We start from the raw sequence: 22,797 nt of genomic DNA, 5'->3' as shown, positions 1-22,797 counted from the left end.
CTGACATGTGACTCGTATTGGTCAATTTTTGGTAAGTTTCCGCGTTGTATTTTCGTCTCTTTATGATTTCTGTACATTGAGGTCTTGTTGTCATTTTTGTCTTCGTAACGTTGATTCGTTGATCGAAACCGGCAGTAAATAAATAAACTGTTCTAATGCTGCTTAGTATCATGAGTTTCCTAAAGCATTTATCCGAAGATAACAACAGCCTGAAGAAGACATTTGAAAGTTTCAAGAACTGGTATTAAATGAGAAATCTAGGAGTACACTACAAAGTACCAAGGCAGCACTCCTGTAGGAACCGCGAACACAGGATTAGAGTTATTACAGCGCACACAGACGCGTTTAAGTCATCGTTCCTTTCTGTTTCATACGCGAATGGAGTGGATTGAAACCAAAAACATTGTACAGTGAGAAATATCCTCTACCACGCATTTCACAGTGAACTGCAAAGAACAGACGTATATGCAGAGGTAAATATAGACGTAGATAAATGCAGCTCTGTACTAATGGATTCGGCTTCTGAAATGAAAAGCTAAGGCTAAAATGAGTCCGATTTCAAGGATTGGTTTTCAGGTCGGTCTGAGAGAAGTCGTGATAAGATTTTTCACAGCTGTCCAAACAGTAACTAAACATATTGTTTTATATTATATATACTGATGAAAACCAGTTTGCAATAAAATACGTTGGAGACAACCCGAACGAAACCGTAAAGTAGTTACTGTGTTGTGTTCGTTCTCGGAAGGGGAGTGGTCCAGCCCACGTTTAACCATCTAGGCTTAAGTTTTCCGTCATTTCTCTGAATCAGCCATATAGTATTCTGACATCGTTATGACGATTAGGCCTCTGGCTATTTCCTTTGCCGTCTTTCTTCAAATAGATTAGTAAGAAGTCCTAACTGAACAGATGGTCAGCGTTATGTCACACTAACCTAAGTTCTATTCTTCCTTCTGTCTACTGTACCATATTTCCTTTTATAGAGAAGTAAATTTTAGTACGAGATGATTTGTGGACAACCATGAACAAACGCAACGAGAAAATCAACGGCTCTGGAGACGGGACGCGTAAATATTACACATCCACGAGTCACTGACAGAGGGAAGTAAAGTCAATGACTCAACACTTCCTGCTCGACAAAAGAGGCACGCCATACTGAGCATGACACCATTGCCCACATTATAGCCGTACGTCACCTATCGAAGGAGTGGTCTGTTATTTTGAACAATGTATTGTATTAGTAAACTTTGTATTAGGTTTGGTATTGCTGCACCCAATTAAGAGAACTGCCTCCAAATCTTCATAATCGAACTTGTTCGTTGTGCTGACTTAAAACACTTCATTTTTGAAAAAGTTTACACACAAACATAAGTTGTTTACACCACTGATGCCTCAACAGAAGTAAATTTCTTCAGTTTCGGAAACTCTGAAAGGTGGCTACACTGAGCCACAGCGCCAGAGATTGCGCCAAAGAGTTTTATTCCGCCGCCTCCACTGGCAGTGCTTGTCGAGATGTGGCAGTAGTCAGTGCTTATCGAGATGTGGTAGTAGTGAGTCGGTGTTGAGATGTTGTAGTAGGGAGTGCTTGTTCCATGTTTTATGCAGTTTTGATGGGCTAGACAGCAGATGTTGTTCGAATGGAGATATTGTAATGATCAGAGTGCTTTTCGTCAATATATATGAAGGGAAAAAAATTCCCTTTTCATTTTATTATTTCAATGTCTTAAATAATGCGTCATTACAGGTTCAGTCAACAAAGCATCTGGCTTGTGTTCTTGTATTAGAGTGTAATTCTGGTTTTCTTACGCAATTATAGTATTTCTATTTTTTTAATTACTTCAGTATAAATGGTATTTAAAATTTCTTGTCTTATTGAAGAAGAACCGTGCCAGATGTGTACGTTGAATCACACTTCCACACACAGAACAGTTACACTTGTGTTTTGGTTTCGTAGGTTTTATAGTTGCTGGGGACTTAATTAATTAATCGTGTTAACGGAAATTTTCTTTCATTCTTTGTTGTTATTCTATGCAGTCTGATTGCGTACTAAAACTAGTCAGGGCCAACCGTTTACGAGACTGCGTAACCGGACAGTTCGCTACTAAAAATTAAAAATATTTGCATTAAATTTATAATTAAGCCCCCATGCAACTCGACATAAAATAAGCAGCCGTAAAATTCAACAAGTTTTGCTTCTCGGTGCTTCTATTTCAACAAGTAATTTCCTTTGCAAATAAGTGAGTTCCTACTGTAGTTCAACTCACACATCATCAAGATTATAATCAAACGAATTCTGTAATAGAAGGACGCCACTCTCGGATTCGAAAATGCTTCTTCCAGTCACGAACATTTTTTTCGGAAAATCTAGGTTGACTTCCTCACGCATTGTAGCACAAAACTCTCTGAAACAGTGAAAATGAGGAGAGCTTTCCTCTTCCGGTTGTGATACAAGCAACAACAATTTACTCCGAAATCCTTTGATGATTCTGCACAGATCACAGATAAGGTTATTCCTTTCGCTGAAGTTTCAAGTTCGGGTAATTCACGTTGGTTGTAATGCCGACCAAAAATGACAACTTCGACAGCTATGAATCAGCTCTATCTTTTTCATCGACAAAAACATCTGTTTCGTTTCGGGGCTTATGAAAACGAAACAGGAATTTACCGCAGCTGGGCCACTTCCCTGCTGTGTGATAAGGCAAGTCACAGAATTCGGACTCAGTTTCTTCAAGAAGCCCATGGAACCGTCGGTGACTGAGTGCATGTCCCAAAATTAAGTTCACTGCTTTAAATACACAAGAAATTCCTACAGAGTGCTTGGTGACATAGCAGAGTATGAAAAGAGTGCCGAAAGTCTGCACATCTTGCAACTGAGTCCTGATCGCCGAACATAGTAACTGTAAGGCACATGCCAGCCAGGAGGTTTCCACACGTTTGAAAATCTCCTAGTACTCTAAATACAATTTTTCAATTGAAATTGTATGACGCCTCGTGTTCCATACGTTTTCTGAAACACATTCAAGTACTGTTGGCGTGCCGGATGAATTGACGTCGCGGGCCGGACGATTTAGCCGGAAGTGCTGGTCAGCCAGGCCGCATGCAATTGATCGGAAAAGGTAGTGGTCAGAGGGAGAATATGACGGGTGGGATAGAACTTACCATTTCAACGTTTCGAAGTATGTTTTGACGAGTTTTGCGACATAGGGTCGAGCATTGTCATGCTGCAAAATCTCCTTTCCGTGTCTATCGCTGTATTGTGGCCGTTTGTCTTTCAGTGCTCGGCTCAAACGTATCAACTGCTTTCGATAGCGATCTCCTGTGATTCTTTCCGTCGGTTTCAGTAGTTTCGTAAACCTTCTCTCTTCCACCGCCATACCGGTCTTCGACGTCAAAATAACCGTCCTCGCAGCGTTGAAACCATTCTCTGCATGTTCTTTCATCAACAGGTGCATCACCATAGGTCTTGCCCAGAATTTTATGAGCCTCAGCCGCACATTTCTTCATCTTGATGCAGATAATTAAACCTTCCCGTAAACGACACGAAATAGGGTGGTAAGTTGACATATTCAATCGAGAATAACTTTGAAATGCAATCACAAACTGACTAATATTTTGAAATTCCTAAGCTTCACCTGCACCACTACTTGCCGCTACTGCCATCTATTGCGAAACGGCGAAAGGAAAGTTATACAGCTAATAGATGTATCTGTAGGGCTTGGGGAATTGTGGTCGTCGCAGTCTACTGGATTTCCGTTTGATCGTATTCTGACTCTACGGGAGACCCTTCCAAAGCATTGTCTACCACGCTGTACTTGAGTTGTCAACTGTGTACAGTTGTCGGTGGCAGTTCCTTGACCAGCTTCGATAACACTTGATAACATAACCAAACACTGTCTTCAAAAATCGTATCCGGCATCTGTATGACCTTCTTTATAGATGATTTCAGCCAGAGGCGAATAATCAAATTTCTGAAATTATGCAGTGTGTTCTCTCCACAGATATGTGACCTTGTGAATATAATCGTATTCGGTGCGTAACCTATATAATAGATCAGTGAAACTTCATTCATGTGAGACCATTACCTCAGGGTGTTCAGTTTTAGTTTTTAATCAGAATTTAATATTCTCCTTTTCAAAATTATACATTTAGACAAAAAATGAAATAAGCTCATACAAGTTCCAGAATTCCTCACGTTTTCGGAATTTTAAGTCTCGAACCGATTGAATGCACTGTGGCCTAGAAATGAACGTCACCATGACTCTCACATTTCTCCGTTTAAGATTATAATTCCACTACACTTCGTTTCCACGATGTCTACACCGTTTATGTGATCTCCCTTACATCTCTTCTCTCTAATTCTTTTTTCATGGGTCGGTATGTTGTCATTATTTTAGGATTTTTCCCTTACTTCATACGCTGCATATGTCGCAGTCAAACGAGACTCTCAGATCTGGTGTAGCAATTTTATCATATTTACTTCCTTTCTTCTGCTGCTATATGGGATGCGACCTGCGAGATTACATCTTTTGACATGGTTAGAGCCTCCTGAGTTTCGTCCTCATCAGATTCGCGCATTGTCCTTATTTGAGAAACTTATATTGCTGTCGACTCCATTATTTAACTTGCATTACAATCTCTTTAGTTTTAACAGTTGTTTGAGTAATCTGGAGATATTTTGGAATATTGTTTTTATTTTGATAAGGTTGTATCTCTTTCTTAGCTTATGTCACACCAACATATTTTAATATCTCAAGTAACTTTTCATCTGCAGCAGTTTTAAGCTTGTTTATTTTGTTTCTTTGGAAAGATTAATCTGGAGTTTTCAACAGAAACGTTATCGTAGGGAACATATCTTTTGCATGTGAGTACAGCGCTTTTTAATGGGCTTCCATATGCTGCAGGATTACTTGAACATCAGCAAATAAAAGATTCGAAGAATCATAATCTCGGTTTCAGTCTCGCAGAAAGTCAGGAGAAGACCTTCATGTACGTTTACATCTTTGCTCTGAAAATCACTATGAAGCGTGTTGCAGAGGATGGTTTTTTGTACCCCATGTATTAAGGCTTCTTCCCTATCCTTTCGCAAATGGAGAGTGGGAATACTGACTGCTTGTGCGCTTCTGTGAGAATTGCTATTATTCTTCTACGAGATACGAACGTAAGGGCCGTAGAATATCTATAGATTCTGCACTCAGATATAGTTCTTGAAGATTTTTAAAAAGTTTCTTGCGAGATGCACGACGTATTGCTTCGTATTTGCTGTGATGTAACGAAGCCTTATTCACATTATGAACTCTCTGATACTGGTGGATATCGACAGTGTCATTTGTAGAGCAGTAACATCAGACAAACCTGTTTTTACGTGAATGTCGTATTTTGTGTGTTAGCGCTTCTATTCGATGTGAAGAGAAGCATAATGAAAATTTTATAAATCTATTTAAAACATTCCTAACGATTTTTATTCTTCTTTAAGTAAGGAATGAATGTATAACTGAATTTAAACATTGTCTTTCCCTGTGATGTATATAATTAGGTTCTTTGCCTAAAACGTCCCCGCTTGCCCTGAAGAGTAGTTGTGTGAACTTGTATACTGGGTGTCCCAGCTATCTTGTCCACCCAAAATATCTCTGGAACAATAACAGCTATTGGAAAACGACTTTCACCGGTATCAATGTAGGGCTGGGGCCCATGAATGTACATATTTGGAAACATTCTAAAACGAAAGCATATGTGTTTTTTAACACAAACTTATGTTTTTTTAAATGGACCTCCTATATTTTTTCTTCAGCAATCCATAGCATGACAAAGCACATACACGATGGCGTTGATTGCATCGCAATATTCCCATTACATCCCGAGATATTAAGACGCGAAGTTGACGCTTGAAACACCCGACATGCGCTGCTAGCGCACGTCCTGAGGCTCAGGCGTGAACCCCATGGTGCCCGTAATCGCGATGTGATTGACATGCGTAATCACACTTCCATACTTATCAAGAGGTCCGAAGCGAATAATACGGTCTGCTGCCATCCTGCAGTAACGTCGTAGATTCCAGCAGGTATTTATCCCATAGGCTAGGGGTGATGCGGTTCTGTAACATATCTGTGTACCGCAACATTAGTCACAGAGTTAACTTCGCTTATCGTTAATCCGTTACTAAAAGGGTAATGCCGTTCAACGTTAAAACTTTACTTTACTGTAGATCTAGCGCAAGTGACAGTTAATCATTCACTCGTAATAGTAAAATTCATGTTGATGGTTTTAGTGAAACGAGCAAGTGGACTAAAAGTTTTACCTCTTGATAAGTATGGAGGTGTGATTACACATGTCAATCACATCGCGATTACGGGCAGCATGGGGTTCACGCCTGAGTCTCAGGACGTGCGCTAGCAGCGCATGTCGGGTGTTTCAAGCGTCAACTTCGCATCTCAATTTCTCGGGATGTAATGGGAATATTGCGATGCAATCAACGCCATTGTGTATGTTCTTTGTCATGCAATGGATTGCTGAAGAAAAAATACAGGGGGTCCATTTAAAAAAACATAAGTTTGTGTTAAAAACACGTATGCTTTCGTTTTAGAATGTTTCCAAATATGTACATTCATGGGCCCCAGCCCTACATTGATACCGGTGAAAGTCGTTTTCCAATAACTGTTATTGTTCCAGAGATATTTTGGGTGAACAAGATAGCTGGAACACTCTGTATAGAGAGACAAAAAGCAGACATGTTTTGTACCAAGTGAAGTTTGCAGATCAGGGGAATATATGAAAGTTATTTATGTCACCAGTTGTTCGAAGTGTTTAATGATACAAAAGTTAATAGTGTGAACATTTATTATTTCTTAAATAGCGGCCTATCGAACTTTCACAATCGTGGAATGTTTCAGATTTCTTCTTACAGGAAAATCCGGAGACGACAATCATACTCCAAAGACAAGGAAGCCAAAATACAAAACGAGCTAAGTACCAAATACAAAAACTATATAAAGTGGGGATGTCCACTTTTAAATGGTGGTGTGACCTTTTACTGAAAGTGGTGTGTTGCGTTGCCGGTTGAGATTTTTCAGGATTTCTGTTACACACTCTCTCCACTCAGGCAACACTGCGACCATTTGCACCACCCTTCCCTGTATACGCTAAATGCGCTTTCCAGATCTGAAAAATTTTGGAAATTTGTGGTAAGATCTTATGGGACCAAACTGCTGAGGTCATCGGTCCCTAAGCTTGTACACTATTTACTCTATCTTAAACTAACTTGCGCTAAGGACAACACACACACCCATACTCGAGGGAGGACTCGAACCTCCGACGGGGATAGCCGCGGGAATCGTGACAAGGCGCCTTTTTTTCCGATACAGTTCGTTGCGTTTCGTCTGGGATGACGTGACAAGACATCCGTTCAAGTTCATCGTTCATTCCTTGACTCAGTTTTTTTTATTACAGAGAGCACGCAGCACTCTGACAGAACATGCTGAACTACAGTGCCGGCTATCCCGCACGGCTACCCCGCACGGTTGCAGATCTGACTTCATATAGATACCATACATTTCATTGCATATGGACCGTGTAAGTCACCCTTCTGTTTACTTCCTTTTATTGTTCGTTATTCTTCGCTATAATCTGGTTGCTTGGAAAATTATGTATCAGATATTAATAAATAGCCAGATATAGTGGGCGAACTTACTCCCGTGCTGCATGCGCCAATAATTGAAGTTCTCACTGTCTGGTTAAGAGGTATGCCCTATCTATTCTTCTACACTGTTCTAAGATTAAGCCCCTTCCAAAATATTCTATTAATATTGAGGACGTTGTAATATGTAAACACTTTTGTACGACACATTTAATTTTTTCCACTTTACGTTCATGTAACAAGTCCCTACTTGTTCTGATTGCACACACTCTACAATTGCAGTCACTCATTTTCACGAATTTGTGTGGTCTACCATTGCCGTTTCATTTCTATGTGAATGTCTTTATTATACAACTACTCCTTCCGATACAAAGTATAATTCTGAGCTTCAACGTTCTTACTTTGCTCTCTCATATGAGCGTTCTACTCGCGTTTTAACTTCGGTGTGACTATCAGTATAATCTCTCCACAGAAATCCTCCACTTTTACGGGCGGTCGCGAAAAGCGCAGGGACTCGGGATCTGCCCTGTAAGCATGCGCCGGCTTGACTGACTCAGTCCTTCGCACCAAAAGATCTCCAGGCGTCAATTTCTCCCTTGTAGAACGATGCAGCATCCCAGTTAGCGATTCCGCTGCGCTGAAGCAACAGCCACAACTTTCGCTGCTCGATACGATACATAAAACAAGAATTCGATAATAAACATTCTGTGGCGGATTGATAATAATGTTACTGGAACTGTCGTTGTGCCTGATGTAAAAAAAAGCGTACACTATGCCTTTAGACATCGACTGCATTGCTTAGTCATAAGACTGCTAGAAGTAGGTCTTAAATATCCATTAGATACGAGGGTTGGAACTTTAATAGTGGCAACTATTTATTTACAGCTCGTACAAAATAGATACGTGTTTCAAAGTTTTACTGACATTCAACGTAGTCACCAGCATTGTGTATAACCCGTTGCCAGCGATGCGGAAGTCGTAGGATACTCTTAGCACTGCCAGTTGTGTTGATAGTTCGAGCGGCGCGGTCTATTGACGGACGAATTTGTAGCAGTTCTGAAGCGAATGCCGTGAAGTGTTTCCTTCAGTTTAGAAATCGAGTTGAACTCACGAGGGCTTAAGTCAGGGGAGTGCAGTAGGTGGTATAGCACTTAGCAGCCCCATCAGTCAAACAAATCAGTAACAGGTTGCACTGTACGTGCTTGAGCATTGTCCTGCAAAATGATGGTCAGGTCCTGCAGAAAAGTCATCACTTCTGTCTCTATGCTGTTCATTTTTGGAACACAACCTCAAAATCGCTCGTCGTATATGCTGCTGCATGCAACGCCTTCCACAGGCTGTTGAAAGCAGTATTGAAACTTTTTAATGTGCCGCCTTGTAAGCTTTTCTCGGTTTTAACAGTTAATGATTCTATCCTGTGAAATTATGAAGAATTGCACACATGACCTGTCACCACAAATCCACAAAATAACTACTCCTAGTCCTGAAACTAGAAACGTTATCTGCTTAACGGAAGATCTGCTCTACTCTGTAACAATACCTCGAATAAAATCCTCTGCATCTGCAAGTGAAACACACGTCCCGGACAGCAGTTGGATACCAACCCATCGCCCGCCATACGGCCAGCCAGTAGTGATAGTGAAGACTGCCTTTTCTTTCCATAGGAGGACCCTTCGGTTATCATTCTCGGCATCCTTGCAGCCCAGCGATACGTCGAAGATCCCGTTTTATTGCCCTTCATGACAAGCCATCCTGGGCTTACATTTCAGCGAGATAATGCCCGTCTGCAAACGGCGAGACATTCTCCCGCTTGTCTTCGTCCTCGCCAAGCCCTACCTTGGACAGGAACGTCGCCAGATCACTTCCCAACTGAAAACATTTTGAACATTTTGGCAGGGCCCTCCTATCGGCTAACGCGCCAGTTGGACATAATTTGACACGATATCGCTCCGCAGGACGTTCAACAACTCTATCAATCAATGGCAAGCCGAGTATCGCTTGCATAAGGGCCAGAGGTGCACCAACATGCTATTGACTTGCTCAGTTTGTGAAGCTCTATCTTGAATAAACCATCCTATTTTTCTGGAACTGTAATCACTTGTTTGTCTGCGTACGTACATTAAATCTACCGATTTCCTTCCCATTCGGATAATTCCTTCGTGGTGCGACGCTATTTCCCTTAGAGCGTAAATCACGCTGCTGTGCAATGTGATATGCTAACTTGTGCAAGGCAGGTTTTCAGTAGTAAACAGAAAGTGTGGAGCCGTACAGTGAGTCAAAACATTTTGTTCAGTAGGAGGTATATATTGAAACTAGAGAAACAAATACTTGGTTAAAGGACCTCATTTACACATTAATTTTCAAGTTATGCTTCTTTTAGACAAACATGTCTCTCACGACAATATGGAGGCAAGCTCGGAACACGGAATCTTTACTAATACGATCTCACACACTCTCGTCTAAAGATTTACACATGTATATGTTTAAATCATGAGAAGGGAAGAGGATGAGGCAACGACTTGTAGAACACATGCGAGAAGTCACTGATGAGATCCACGTGGTTACTGTGGTTACCAAGACAATGATTTTCTAATCATGAATCTGACATCGAATGAATCGTTCGCAACATTATTAATCTGCCCTAATCGTATTAAAAAATAGTAGAGGATACGGAGCGCAGAAGTAGGTGGCAAAGCGGCAACGGTCAGTCTACTCAGTCTGCTACAGTGTGTGTGTCCTCCAAGTTCTGCCAAACCATCAACTTGGCCGGACAATCTCTGACGTAAGGTATTACAAACCTCACCCAGCCTCAGCCTACCAAGCGTGTATTGAGATACAAAGAGACAAAGCTGACGATAGTAGACGCTATAGTGGAGAAGATGTAAACGCTTAATAAAATGGTTCAAATGGCTCTGAGCACTATGGGACTTAACTACTGTGGTTATCAGTCCCCTAGAACTTAGAACTACTTAAACCTAACTAACCTAAGGACATCACACACATCCATGCCCGAGGCAGGATTCGAACCTGCGACCGTAGCGGTCACGCGGTTCCAGACTGTAGCGCCTATAACCGCACGGCCACTCCGACCGGCAAACGCTTAATAATTACGGGCACCTCTCACACGACGATCGATGTGGACCAGTTTAGCTACGAATCGTGAGATACAGAAACTAGGAAGATGTTTTGAAGTTTAATTGGTGGTACTCCAGCCAACGAGTAACTTCACGTGTTTGACTTTCTAAGCGGTCAAAATCCTTTGCACAAAACGTAAACAACGTACACATGTGAATGGGATCTCCGAGAACTCATTCATTTACAAACCATTTAATAATGCCTGCTATGTGGGTTAATTTGTGGTGTCACCGCCAGACGCCACACTTGCTAGGTGGTAGCTTTTAAATCGGCCGCGGTCCGCTAGTATACGACGGACCCGCGTGTCGCCACTGTCAGTAATTGCAGACCGAGCGCCGCCACACGGCAGGTCTAGAGAGACTTACTAGCACTCGCCCCAGTTGTACAGCCGACTTCGCTAGGAAAGGTTCACTGAGAATTACGCTCTCATTTGCCGAGACGATAGTTAACATAGCCTTCAGCTAAGTCAATTGCTACGACCTAGCAAGGCGCCATTTATCCTTTGCTGTGTATCTAATGAAGCATGTACAGTAACAAGACCAATGTTCACCAGTTGTGGATTAAAGTTAAGTATTCCAGCAGCTACGTACTTTTCTTTATAGCATTCATTACGTATCCTGTTTCAGACCTCACGCCAGCCTGCGTGAGTTTAAGCGCGTGCCTTTCGGTTACCCGTCACTGTGGATTGGCGGTCTTGCCAGTCCACAACATAATTCATCTATAAAATTCTCCTACAATATTCGCCTCTTTGTAGTGCTGCCTGTATCACCCAGCAATATTGTGTTTCTTCCTCGACGTTGTTCATCAGACATGACAACGTTCAGCCATTGCTTTACGTTTGTTGTTTGATAACTGTCACTAACCGGTGGCATTGAAGCGCCAAATCTGAGACCGTTTCGACAATACACAATCATCTGCACATGTCTGATTTGACCTACACACGCCGAAGTACGTGGACATGGCTCTCCGACGTTCCATGACGGTTATGCACACTGTTACAGCTCACACACTTACAGACTTACAGCACACTTTTGCACTAATAGTTGCAAACTGAATATAAGTATTACCTGCAAGGCTTGAAGTCTGATAATCATCAGTGCTTGTAATTAATGTAATGCGCTACACAGACACTGGACGAAAATCTGTCAGTCCCCTCACGTACTTATTTTGTAGCGCACATATCGCGACGTGGCAATCTTTAGACGTCGTGTTCAAATATTTCTCATGCTAAAAGAACTCGACGCACTTTTGTTAGTCTGTATCAAATATTTTTTACAGCTGCGATGATCGACTGACATCTAAACTGGAGGAACAAAGCATTTTTTTATCTGGTTGGCAACAGCCCCGGATTTTCAGGAAAACTTTTCCATCCAAAGCGCAGATGTTACTGATAGCGATCAGAGACGTTGCTTAGGAACTGACGTACCTCGTCTGTCAGGATCAACGAGTTATCCACTAGCAGGTCTGTAGCGCTGACAGAGCGCAGGAAGTCCACCAGCTGCTCAGAGTCGTCCGTCTCGAAGCCAAGAGCTGCTCCCAGACGAAATGCGTTCCTGCGAGCTGCCTCCAAGGGGCCTGGGCGTCCGATGAAGTTTCCGCTCTGCAGGATGATTCTGGAGAACAACCCTGTACGAGAGGTTAAGCACTCAAAGTACGTCGTACAGAATCAACAATAGGAAAATGAAAAGATGAATCTTAATAAACACTACAAATGAGCGTCAAGCTGTCCGTACAAAATGGAATCACGCTGCACACTGACGTAACAAAAGTCATGAGATACCTCCTCAAATCGTCTCGGACCTCCTCTTGCCCACCGTATTCCAGCAACTCGAAGTAGCGTGGACTCAAGAAGTTGGTTGGTTGGTTGATTTGGGGGAGGAGACCAAACTGCGAGGTATCGGTCTCATCGGATTAGGGAAGGATGGCGAAGGAAGTCGGCCGTGGCCTTTCACAGGAACCCTCCCAGCATTTGCCTGAAGCGATTTAGGGAAACCACAGAAAACCTAAATCAGGATGGCCGGACGCGGGATTGAACCGGCGTCCTCCCGAATGCGAGTCCAGTGTGCTAACCACTGCGCCACCTCGCTCGGTACTCAAGAAGTCATTGGGAGTCCACTGCAAAAATACTGAGCCATGTTGCCTCTATAGCCGTCCATAGTTGCAAAAGTGTTGCTGGTGCAGGATTTCCTGCACGAACTGACCACTCGATCATGTCCCATGAATGTTCGATGTGTGGCCAGATCATTTACTCGAATTGCCCATAATGTTCTTTAAACCAGTTCGAAACAATTGTGGCGCATTGTCATCCTTAAACATTCCATCTTTGTTTGGGATTATGAAGTCCCTGAATGGGTGCAAATTGTCTCCAAACAGCCGAACATAGCCATTTCCGGTCAATGATCGGTTCAATTGGACCAGAGGACACAGTTCATTCCATGTTAACACAACCCACACCATTATGTAGCTATCATCAGCTTGCACAGTGGTTGTTGACAACTTGGGTACATGGCTTCGTGGAATCTGCACCGCACTCGAACCCTGCTGTCAAATGGTTCAAATGGCTCTGAGCGCTATGGGACTTAACATCTGAGGTCATCAGTCCCCTAGACTTAGACCTGATTAAACCTAACTAACCTAAGGACATCAAACACATCCATGCCCGCGGCAGGATTCGAACCCGCGACCTAGCAGCAGCACAGTTCCGGACTGAAGCGCGTAGAACCGCTCGGCTACAGCGGCCGGCCTGCCATCAGCTCCTACCAACTGAAATCTGACCAGACCACGGTTTTCCAGTCGTCTAGGGTGCAGCCGATGTGGTCACGAGCCCATGAGAAACTGCTCGCGATGTCATGCTGTTAGCAAAGGCACTAGCGTCGGGCGTCTGCTGCCACAGCCCATTGACACCAAATTTCGCAGCACTATCCTTACGGATACGTTCATCGTTCGTCCCATATTGGTTTTTGTGGTTATTTCACGCAGTGTTGCTTGTCTGTTACCAGTGACAACTCTAGGCAAACACCGCTGCTCTCGGTCGTGGTGGAAGATAATGCCTGAAATTTGAGATTCCCGGCTCACTCTGTGAATCTCGAATTACTGAATTCCCTAACGATTTCGGAAACGGAATGTCCCATGCATTTAGCTGTATCTACTATTCTGCGTTCAAAGTCTCTTGATTCCCAACGTGAAGCCATCATCACGTCGGAAACCTTTTCAGATGAATCACCTGAGTACAAAAGACAACTCCGTCGATGCACTGCCCTTTTATACCTTGTGTACGCGATGCTGCCGCCAACTGTATATGGGCATATCGGTATCCCATGACTTCTGTCACTTCAGTTAAATGAATGCGACATGTTTCGAACTGACACTTATGGTAAATCAAGGACTAAGCTGCATGGTGCAATAGTTACGGCACTCTCCCCGCATTCAAACAGGTTCAAATCACCACACGACTTTCGAGATTTACGTTTTCCGGGGTAATCTAATGACTCTTTTGGGCACAGTGATTGACTTTTCGAGTTGTGAAATTCCATCCGTTGCTACATGATGACGCATTTTTTTTGCATGTACTCCAGAAGCCTTTGTTTTGCGGTGCCGCCACTGATGCATGTTGTCGAATCCTTCCTTTGTAATTCAGCTGTGCTTCAGCAGATGTCCATAGCAGTTGTTTTCTCTCGTTCGCCTCTATCGCCCAGCTTCATTTTTATGAATGGTGATAACACCAAAGAAACGAGATCAAGGGCTGCATCCGAAGGTGCAGTTAAGACAGATTGCTATTTAAGGTCGATTTTGCTCGTTCTTGTCGAATGAAATTATAGAAGGAATTTAACGTAGTTGAAAACATCCACTGTATGGAATGGTCATCAACATCTCCAGATCTAAATCGTGCAAAGTAAATCTGGGGTGCAATGAAAAGAAGAGTTGCACCTAATCATGTGTCGAGAATGGTTCTGCCACACTTCCCCACGGTCTTCCTCACAAACGGAATTCCCTGTGAACAGCAGCCTTGAAGCACATCATAGGCAGTGCGCCACGTCACTGCCATACGGATGTGGCAGTTAGTCGTCTGGTAAGCTGGATGTGTATTAACATTCAGTGTAAAGATGTTGCTGCTGGTAGTTACGGCTGTTTTTCATGACTTAGGCGATATTTTACAAAGTCAGAGTCACGGGACTGGTTGTCCCACTTGAAGACGGGCCATGTACGACGCCCGAACAATGTCCAGGGTGTGCGGTGGTGTGGTATGTTGTTCTGCCAACTGAAAATGTCCACTCACCTTTCGGTGATTTTCTGCAGCACACGTGATTCCCTGTTGGAAAGCGAGTAGTGTTCCTTAGCCAGAAAAGCTGTAGTTGAAACTAACCACTCTGACCGTATCTGAAGCGTGCATCAAACGTTTTCAGGTTCCAGGTTTTACTAGCTGTATAATAAAAGTAAATAGTTGTATGAAAATTTCGACATACTGTCATTTCCTGAGTATAAAACATGTGTTTCAGTGTTTTTGGAAATTTAACCCTTGAAATGAAATGAAATGTCGTGTAGCTAGGGCCTCCAGTCGGGTATACCGTTCGCCTGGTGCAGGTCTTTCGACTTGACGCCACTTCGGCGACTGCGCGTCGATGGGGATGAAATGATGATGATTAGGACAACACAACACCCAGTCCCTGAGCGGAGAAAATCTCCGACCCAGCCGGGAATCGAATCCGAGCCCTTAGGGTTGACAGTCTGTCACGCTGACCACTCAGCTACCGGGGGCGGACAATGGGATAATTTTGTCTGGATGTAGATCAAATATCGTACGTTCCCATTAATAACGGATTGTTTTAAATTCCACCAGTAAGGGTGTGACGTAGGGGACGAAAGATTTTTTTGGAAATATGTCGCTATTAAGGTAATTTTGAAGCTAGCAATACAAAAATTGGTATTTGATTTCTCGGTCAGAAATATAAAATGCGAGTTTCAGCATTTTTGGAAATCAACCACTAAGGGGGTAAAATAGTGGGTGAAAGCTTTTTTTTAAATAAATCGTTATTAAAGTACTACTAAAGCATTTTTAAAGTTACGTCAATAAAAATTTGTATTTGACTTATCGGTTAGAAATTCTGCATCTAAAGGGGTCAAATAGGGATGAAAATTCTTAAGAAAGTATTTCGTTATATTGAAATATTTTTAAAGCTAAATCTGTAAAGATCGGTATTTCACTTGAAACAAAAATAAAACAGAAAACAGGCAATGCAGACCACGCAGTCTACGGGAACGAAGCAGCTGGAGCTGGGTTAGTCGTATATTTCTCGTTTCCTCAGTACCATAAACTGCCGAATTACATAGCATAGATTTCTCCTCGTGTAAATGGCTCACTCACGCTATCCAGATACTAATTACGCCGCTATCATATACTCAGTTAACAAAAATTCAGATTTTCACATGTCACATTATATCACTTTCATTCCTTCATCGACTCTAAGAACCAAACACCCCAAAGAACTAGTAATTAACAAAAGACATAATATTGGCAAAAGATGAAACTTATTTACGAAAAATACATCGTTTTGTGTGCCAAAGATTTCATTTCCTTGCCTGTACGATAGTGACACCTCTTAGCTATTATCGTAGCTACTAGCACCTAGCTGCACTATAAGAACACACATGTATCACGGATTATTTGTGACTCATCACTACCTGTATGCAGCTACATGATATCGTCAGACTATCGTCGTAGGGGCTACAGTTCGGTCTTCAGTAATGCAGAGGCAATGTTTCTTTGTGCATAAACCGACGCATACAACGACCACAAGTTTTTGATCAACAGATCTCAGGTTTCTTCTGTAGAACCACACTACTGTGAGTCAGGTCAGTAGCGATTTGAATGTCGGACGTTAGGTATAAATGCATCACAAAGGCTTGAGCAGTACCTTCCCATTAATTTTGAATTTTGGCCACTCAGAATATTTTTTTGTTGAAGAAAATTTTCTCTCCTTCTATTACTTTTTCAAAATGTGTGTATTTAGTTTCAGAACTTTTCTAGTTAATGCACTGAACACTGCCATATATCAAATGTCTTATGATTAAGCCTAAACTTACTAAGTAATCATTTCGACAACTCGTTAACGAAAGATGATCTCTTCTCGAACATTATTTCCTGAAGAGTTTATTAACAAATCTGTCAAAGTTGCAGTATGCATGTTAGGCGACTAGTTTCGAAGGAGCTGATTCATTCTCAAGCCTGACCTACTGAGGCTACAAAAAACAGTACGTAGTTTTCAGTGAGCAGTGAATACAAATGTGAAATAAGTGAATACAAATGTGAAATTACGATATGAACAGTTCAAATGTGACAGAAATTAAGTACTTGAATTCAGACATACCTGCACTGAAAGTGCCTGCTCTCAATAACTAACATCATAACAGCTATACAAGCTTTACAAAGTAATAGCAAATGAGTGTCACAGCCAACATATGAGTGCTCAGTAAGTCAGAATCAAACTTGAGACCAACACAGCCAACAGTACCAGGAAATGTTCGATGGCGTTGGTGTCGAGTCTAGTCTACAAGCGCACGTCCGCAGCCAATGGCCGTGTCGCGTTTTAAGTGAGGATGCATCAAAACACCTTTATTAATCTTTACATCAATGTAGTAAATGACAATGGCAAATATACAGGCATTGCACAAATGCAAATTATAGTGTCGTGCGTACTAGTTTGTACATTTAAATATAAGACAGGCGTTTCATATTCAGGCACTCGTCCACAGCCAATCGGCGCATCATATTAAATAAGAGGCATTCCAGCGTCTTTATTAAAGAGTCGCAGTAAGTAAAAAATGACAATAAAAAATAAATAAATAAAAATACATTTGTTGTGCGACTACAAATTTTGTGTCATACAACACTAGCGACGTTGAACTTCTCCTTGTACTGTTGGCTGTGTTCGCCTGCAGTTTGATTCTGATTTGTGTTGATTGTGACACTCATTTACGATTGCAGTATAAGGCATGCATTGCCATTGTGAAGTTAGTTACTAAGACCAGACGCTTTAAATGCTGGTATGTATGAATAAAAATAATTAATTTCTTTTGAAAAAAAAAGGCTTAAGTAGGTCAGGCTTGAGAATGAACCAGCTGCTTCGAAAGTAATCGCAAACATACGTACTGCAACTATGACAGATTTGCTAACAGACGGTTCGCGAAGTAATAAAAATAAGATTGCTGGTCCTGTATCAACAAAAATGTTAAAACTGAAAAATTTTGCACATCAGTGGAGTAGTTTCATAGCGCGCGTGAGTGACGCGCCAGATACTGACCAGCTGTCAGCGGCGACACCAAATGGATGGAGGAAGTCATGGCCCCCGAGCTTTCTCCAAACAGCGTCACCAGCTCTGGGTCTCCGCCGAAGCTGGCGATGTTCTGCTGCACCCATGATAGCGCCAGCTGCTGATCTTTCAGGGCAGCGTTGCCAGGGGCAACCTCGTCACCGGTACTCAGGAAACCTGCAAACGCGAGCAGCTTTGCTAGTTCGAACATCTGTGGTTTTGTCCTATTGTAAATATGCTTTATTTTTATAATTTTTTACCATAAATCCATCCATTTGAATGAAACTTTCCTTTGCCACTTCCCCCTCTCCCGTCTCTCTCTCTCTCTCTCTCTCTCTCTCTCTGTTTATATTCCCCGATATCAAACAGATCATTTAGTTTAATATCCAATGAAATAAAAATACCATCATGAGAGAGCGTATTGCTCTTACGGTATATCCGAGAACTATAAACAGGCCCACATAATTCCGAAATGTGATGATGGCGTCTCTTATCTAACTTCAACCGACAATGCAGAGCTCCTGGTCTAGCAAAACAATAGATTCATAAAATGACTTCTTTTAATAATAATAATATGAATATTTATATATGTGTTTGGAGAGAGAGAGAGAGAGAGATTGATTTTTGATTGAGATTTTTACATTATGTAGTAACTGGTACCCGAATTTTGGTTGCTGCCTCCTTGAACGATCATCTTCTGAACCAGTTGGTAACGTATTACAATTTCGAGGAAGTTATTGTTCTTTAAAGTTTAAAATACGACCCTGTTAGTTACTTGGCCGTATTGAGGATAGCTTAGATCCCAAGTTTTCGTAGCTTTTCATACCTAAGGGACCACTGTTGTAAATAAATAAGATTAAACAGCAATCTGCATTTCGTGAGAAAAGGAGATTACTTAGCACACAAACTTCCTTCAACCTACACGTTCTGCTACATCAAAATTGGTCAATGGAGTTCAACACCATACTATTGTACAATAACATAATCCAATTACTGTAATTAAGAAATTATGAGAGGTTGTTACTTATTGAATGAAAACTATAGAGAATGCATTTCTTTTCCTGAATTTTAGTGAACTTTGTACACTTACAATTCTGTCGATTGATAGACGGCGACGACAATGAAGTTCACCTCATTTTCCAAAAACAAGATATTTTGGCAACTCTTACACATACTTTACTCGGTTTTATCACTAAAATATCAATTTTCATTAAATGTAACAACACATTCTGAGCGACGGTCTAGCAACACGTCCTCTTTCCACAAGATACAGATTAACAGTTCTCTTTTTTTTAATAAATCAATTGTCTTTTTTTTTTTTGTTTTTTGGAATCCGCACTCAAATATTCACAACTACTATCGTTGCGGGTTGCACGCTAAAGAGTTTGTTGCTGTCAAGCTACACTTCACTTCACTTCAAGTACTTTTTGAATCAAATTTACATTTACGGTATTTACATACATTACTGAGCTTCTCAGAATAAAATCAGACACAAATTAGTTTAAAAAAAAAAACAGTGCGGCACACACAACATTACAGTTGCTGGTAGTTTACAAGTGTCTTACTTGGGCCACCTACACTCTAGGATGCTGTTAGGAAAAAAAGAAAACGAACTGGAATCCTCATAGCTTTGACGGTCAGGTTTCACATAGTGACATCCAAACAAACTGGGAAATGCCCGGTGCAAAGCACCTAAACTTGAGATGTCACATCAGTCGAATAGCAGTGAATAGTAAAAGAGTGAATAGTGGATCAGTCGTAATACGAAAATTACACCAAGCGAGATGCTGCAGTGGTAAGACACTGGTCCCAAAGTCGGGGAGACGGCGGTTCAAATCTACAACCATCCAGATTCAGGTTTTCTTGTTTTTTTTTCTCACAGTTGCTTAAAACGTGACAAGTGGTTCCTGTGAAAAGAACACTGCCTATTTTCACCACTATTCCTAACTAGAGGTCCATCTCTAATGACGTCGACGTCGATGTCCACAGATCAATATACTTAGAAATGCTGATGCTTAAATTGACTAGGTACTCTATTCAGATACAATTCTGATGCTTTGCTATTTGTTTTTCGAAAAAAGTAATCCACAATTTTTATTTTAGTTTCGATGAAGTATTTGATTAATTGAAATCTTTTAGGTAGGTTCTAACTGAGGTCTTTTGTTTCTTCTTAAAGTCTCTACTCATTATGTAATGTGAAGATATAATGTTCGTTTTTCTTTTATAGATATTACCTTCAGTATATTGTTACTGAATCCACTGTTTGAGCTGTCATCAGTTCTTGAGGACTGCAATGATATCAGCATTGCACACTCAATTTTTTACAGGAATTCCATCTTAACCACCTTTTCTCCTTGTTGCTAGTGAATATTTGGATGCAGTTTCTTGACATATTTTCAGATGAACCTAATACATCGTGCGACGGAAATGATTCTTGCTGTGAGATGAAAACGGCATAGTCTCAATGAACTGCGTCCATTTAGATCGTATCCGGTACAAAGTACACTGGTGTCCAAAATTAAAGCAACAAATGGAAATTATGAAAGGTTGCATTTATTTTGCCACAAAACGGCGTAAACGGGTGATATTAAAGTACAAACATTATAAAGAATACACAACGTAATCAACGGCAACATGCATAACGCTTCTTTTTTTTTCCAACTTAACGGATTTTCATACACATTGCGACAACTGGTTAATGTGCTCAGTATGGGGTGTGACCACTTCTGGCAGCTATACAGGCGTGACAACGACGGATCATGCTGCGAATGAAGTCATGACTGTCATATTGAGGCAATAACGACCATTCTTCCTGCAGAGCTACTCGCAAGTCTTGGAGAGAGGCAGGTGAATGCTGACGTGATGCAACCCGTCTCCCTAGTGCATCACAGACATGCTCTATGGGATTCAAATCGGGAAAGCGCGCAGGCCATGGCAGAGGTCCAATATCTTCCTTTTCCAGGGAAACATATACCACCTGTGCCCTACGAGGTCGAGCATTATCGTCCATCACCTCGCAACAACCGCACACGAGATTCCAAGATCTCGTCAAGATACCTAACAGCAGTTAAACCTTGCCGATTTACCCATACAATTTCCCACTCCGTTAGGAATCCTCCTCGGTATCGGTCTCTTTCCACAATGTTTGGATCCCGAAATCGTGTTCCACGCTCCCTCCAGATGCGAATCCGTCGAGAATCACTCTCCAGACCAAATCGGGACTCAGCTGTGAAAAGAACATTGGCCCACCGTTCGATCGTCCAGGAAGCATGTTGACGACTCTCCTCTAGACGTTCTCTTCTGTGAAGAGTGTCGGAAGTACACATACAGCAGGTCTCCAACAATAAAAGCCACTCTGCTGAAGCCTTCTGTATACCGTTTGCCGCGGTACAACACGTCCTATGGATGGTGCGAGGTCACATGCCAATTGATGTGCAGTACTAAGGCGATACCGTTGTATCCTTACAGCCAAATAACGGTCCTCTCTTTCTGATCTTACACGTGGTGGGCTCTGCCCTGGTCTTCCGGATACAGTTTCGGTCTCTATAAATTCTCGCCTCATGCGAGAACTAGCGGAACGATTCACATTAAACCATCGTGCCACATCAGTTTGCTACTGTCCTCCTTCCATAATTCCTACGGCCCTCCACCGCAGAGTCTGGTAGACGTCTTCTCATACTGTACCATCTTTTACTGTGTACAGAGCGATTGTGGGTGTGGTCTACCCGTTTTATAGCTGCCCTGACGTCATCGTTGGCATGTTTGTCCGTTAACCGGAATGCCATCTGCCGTGCAGAACACGATCGTGTTTTGGAATAATAGAGGATTATTGTTAAGGTGATTCGATGAACCCTCTGCCAGACTTGTAAGTGTAATGTGCAGAGTATCCATGTACATTTAGATGTACGGACATCTGTTGACAGTTTGAATAATTATGTCGTGAATTACACACGGGAAGGGGAAATAGGAGTTTGTGCTTTAATTTTGGACACCAGTTTAGCTTGGAGAGAAATAAAGCACAGGCCTATGACTTTTCTGGCTAGAATGGAAATGCTTTGAAGATAACGCACAATCTTCAGTTGATAGTGCCATCTGGAGTGTAGACCTGTAAGCAAAGAGATCGTATCGTATGAGCTGAAGAAACAGAATTAATTACTAATACCTGGATTTTTACTTTGTACGTATCAATTTTTGTAAATCTTTGTTCACATTGTTGTAGTTTTTTGGACGGGAAACTACATGATTTTTGAGCTACTTATTGTCGTTGAAGAGGTAATGTGTACGTTGAGTTATGAATAACTTAGAAGTGGAAAATTATGCTCACAAAGTAATGAACATTTTAGATAAATATACAGGAAGATTAACGAATGATGCTGGAATATGTAAATGACCAGAAAGTTATTTGCATCTGCAATTGTATCTCAGGAAAAGTAGTGGATTGGGAAGGCTTCTGTTTACGACGTAAGAGTGTACAGAAATTATAGCAAGAAATGTGGTCGTGTGATATATGATACGACATATGAACAGTTTGTGTACTGTGTATTAAACATGGGATCTAGAAACGACGAAGAGGCTTCGTCCTGCCGTAGCCCTCAGTGGTTCGCAAACCCACAACAAGCCACAGAAAGTCCACCCACCCCATCGCCACCCCACACCAAACCCAGGGTTATTGTGCGGTTCGGCCCCCGGTGGATTTTGCAGTCCAGTTGAGATGTATAGGGTGGGGGA

The 22,797-nt window shown here is 41.8% G+C and overlaps 1 protein-coding gene across 1 annotated transcript in view; it reads right to left on the bottom strand.

The window, feature by feature from the left end:
• The window catches only part of LOC124606867 (juvenile hormone esterase-like), a 143,362-nt gene that overhangs the window by 62,283 nt on the left and 58,282 nt on the right, over positions 1-22,797 (bottom strand). The window contains exons 4-5 of the mRNA XM_047138955.1: positions 18,061-18,246; positions 12,189-12,388 (exon numbers count right to left, since the gene is read on the bottom strand). Of these exons, the coding sequence (XP_046994911.1) occupies positions 12,189-12,388; positions 18,061-18,246 (386 nt within the window). The remainder of the gene's footprint in view (positions 1-12,188; positions 12,389-18,060; positions 18,247-22,797) is intronic.

Source organism: Schistocerca americana, chromosome 3, assembly GCF_021461395.2.
Source record: "Schistocerca americana isolate TAMUIC-IGC-003095 chromosome 3, iqSchAmer2.1, whole genome shotgun sequence".
In the NCBI taxonomy this organism is placed as follows: Eukaryota; Metazoa; Arthropoda; class Insecta; order Orthoptera; family Acrididae; genus Schistocerca; species Schistocerca americana.
This window is presented reverse-complemented; position numbering and strand designations above follow the sequence as displayed.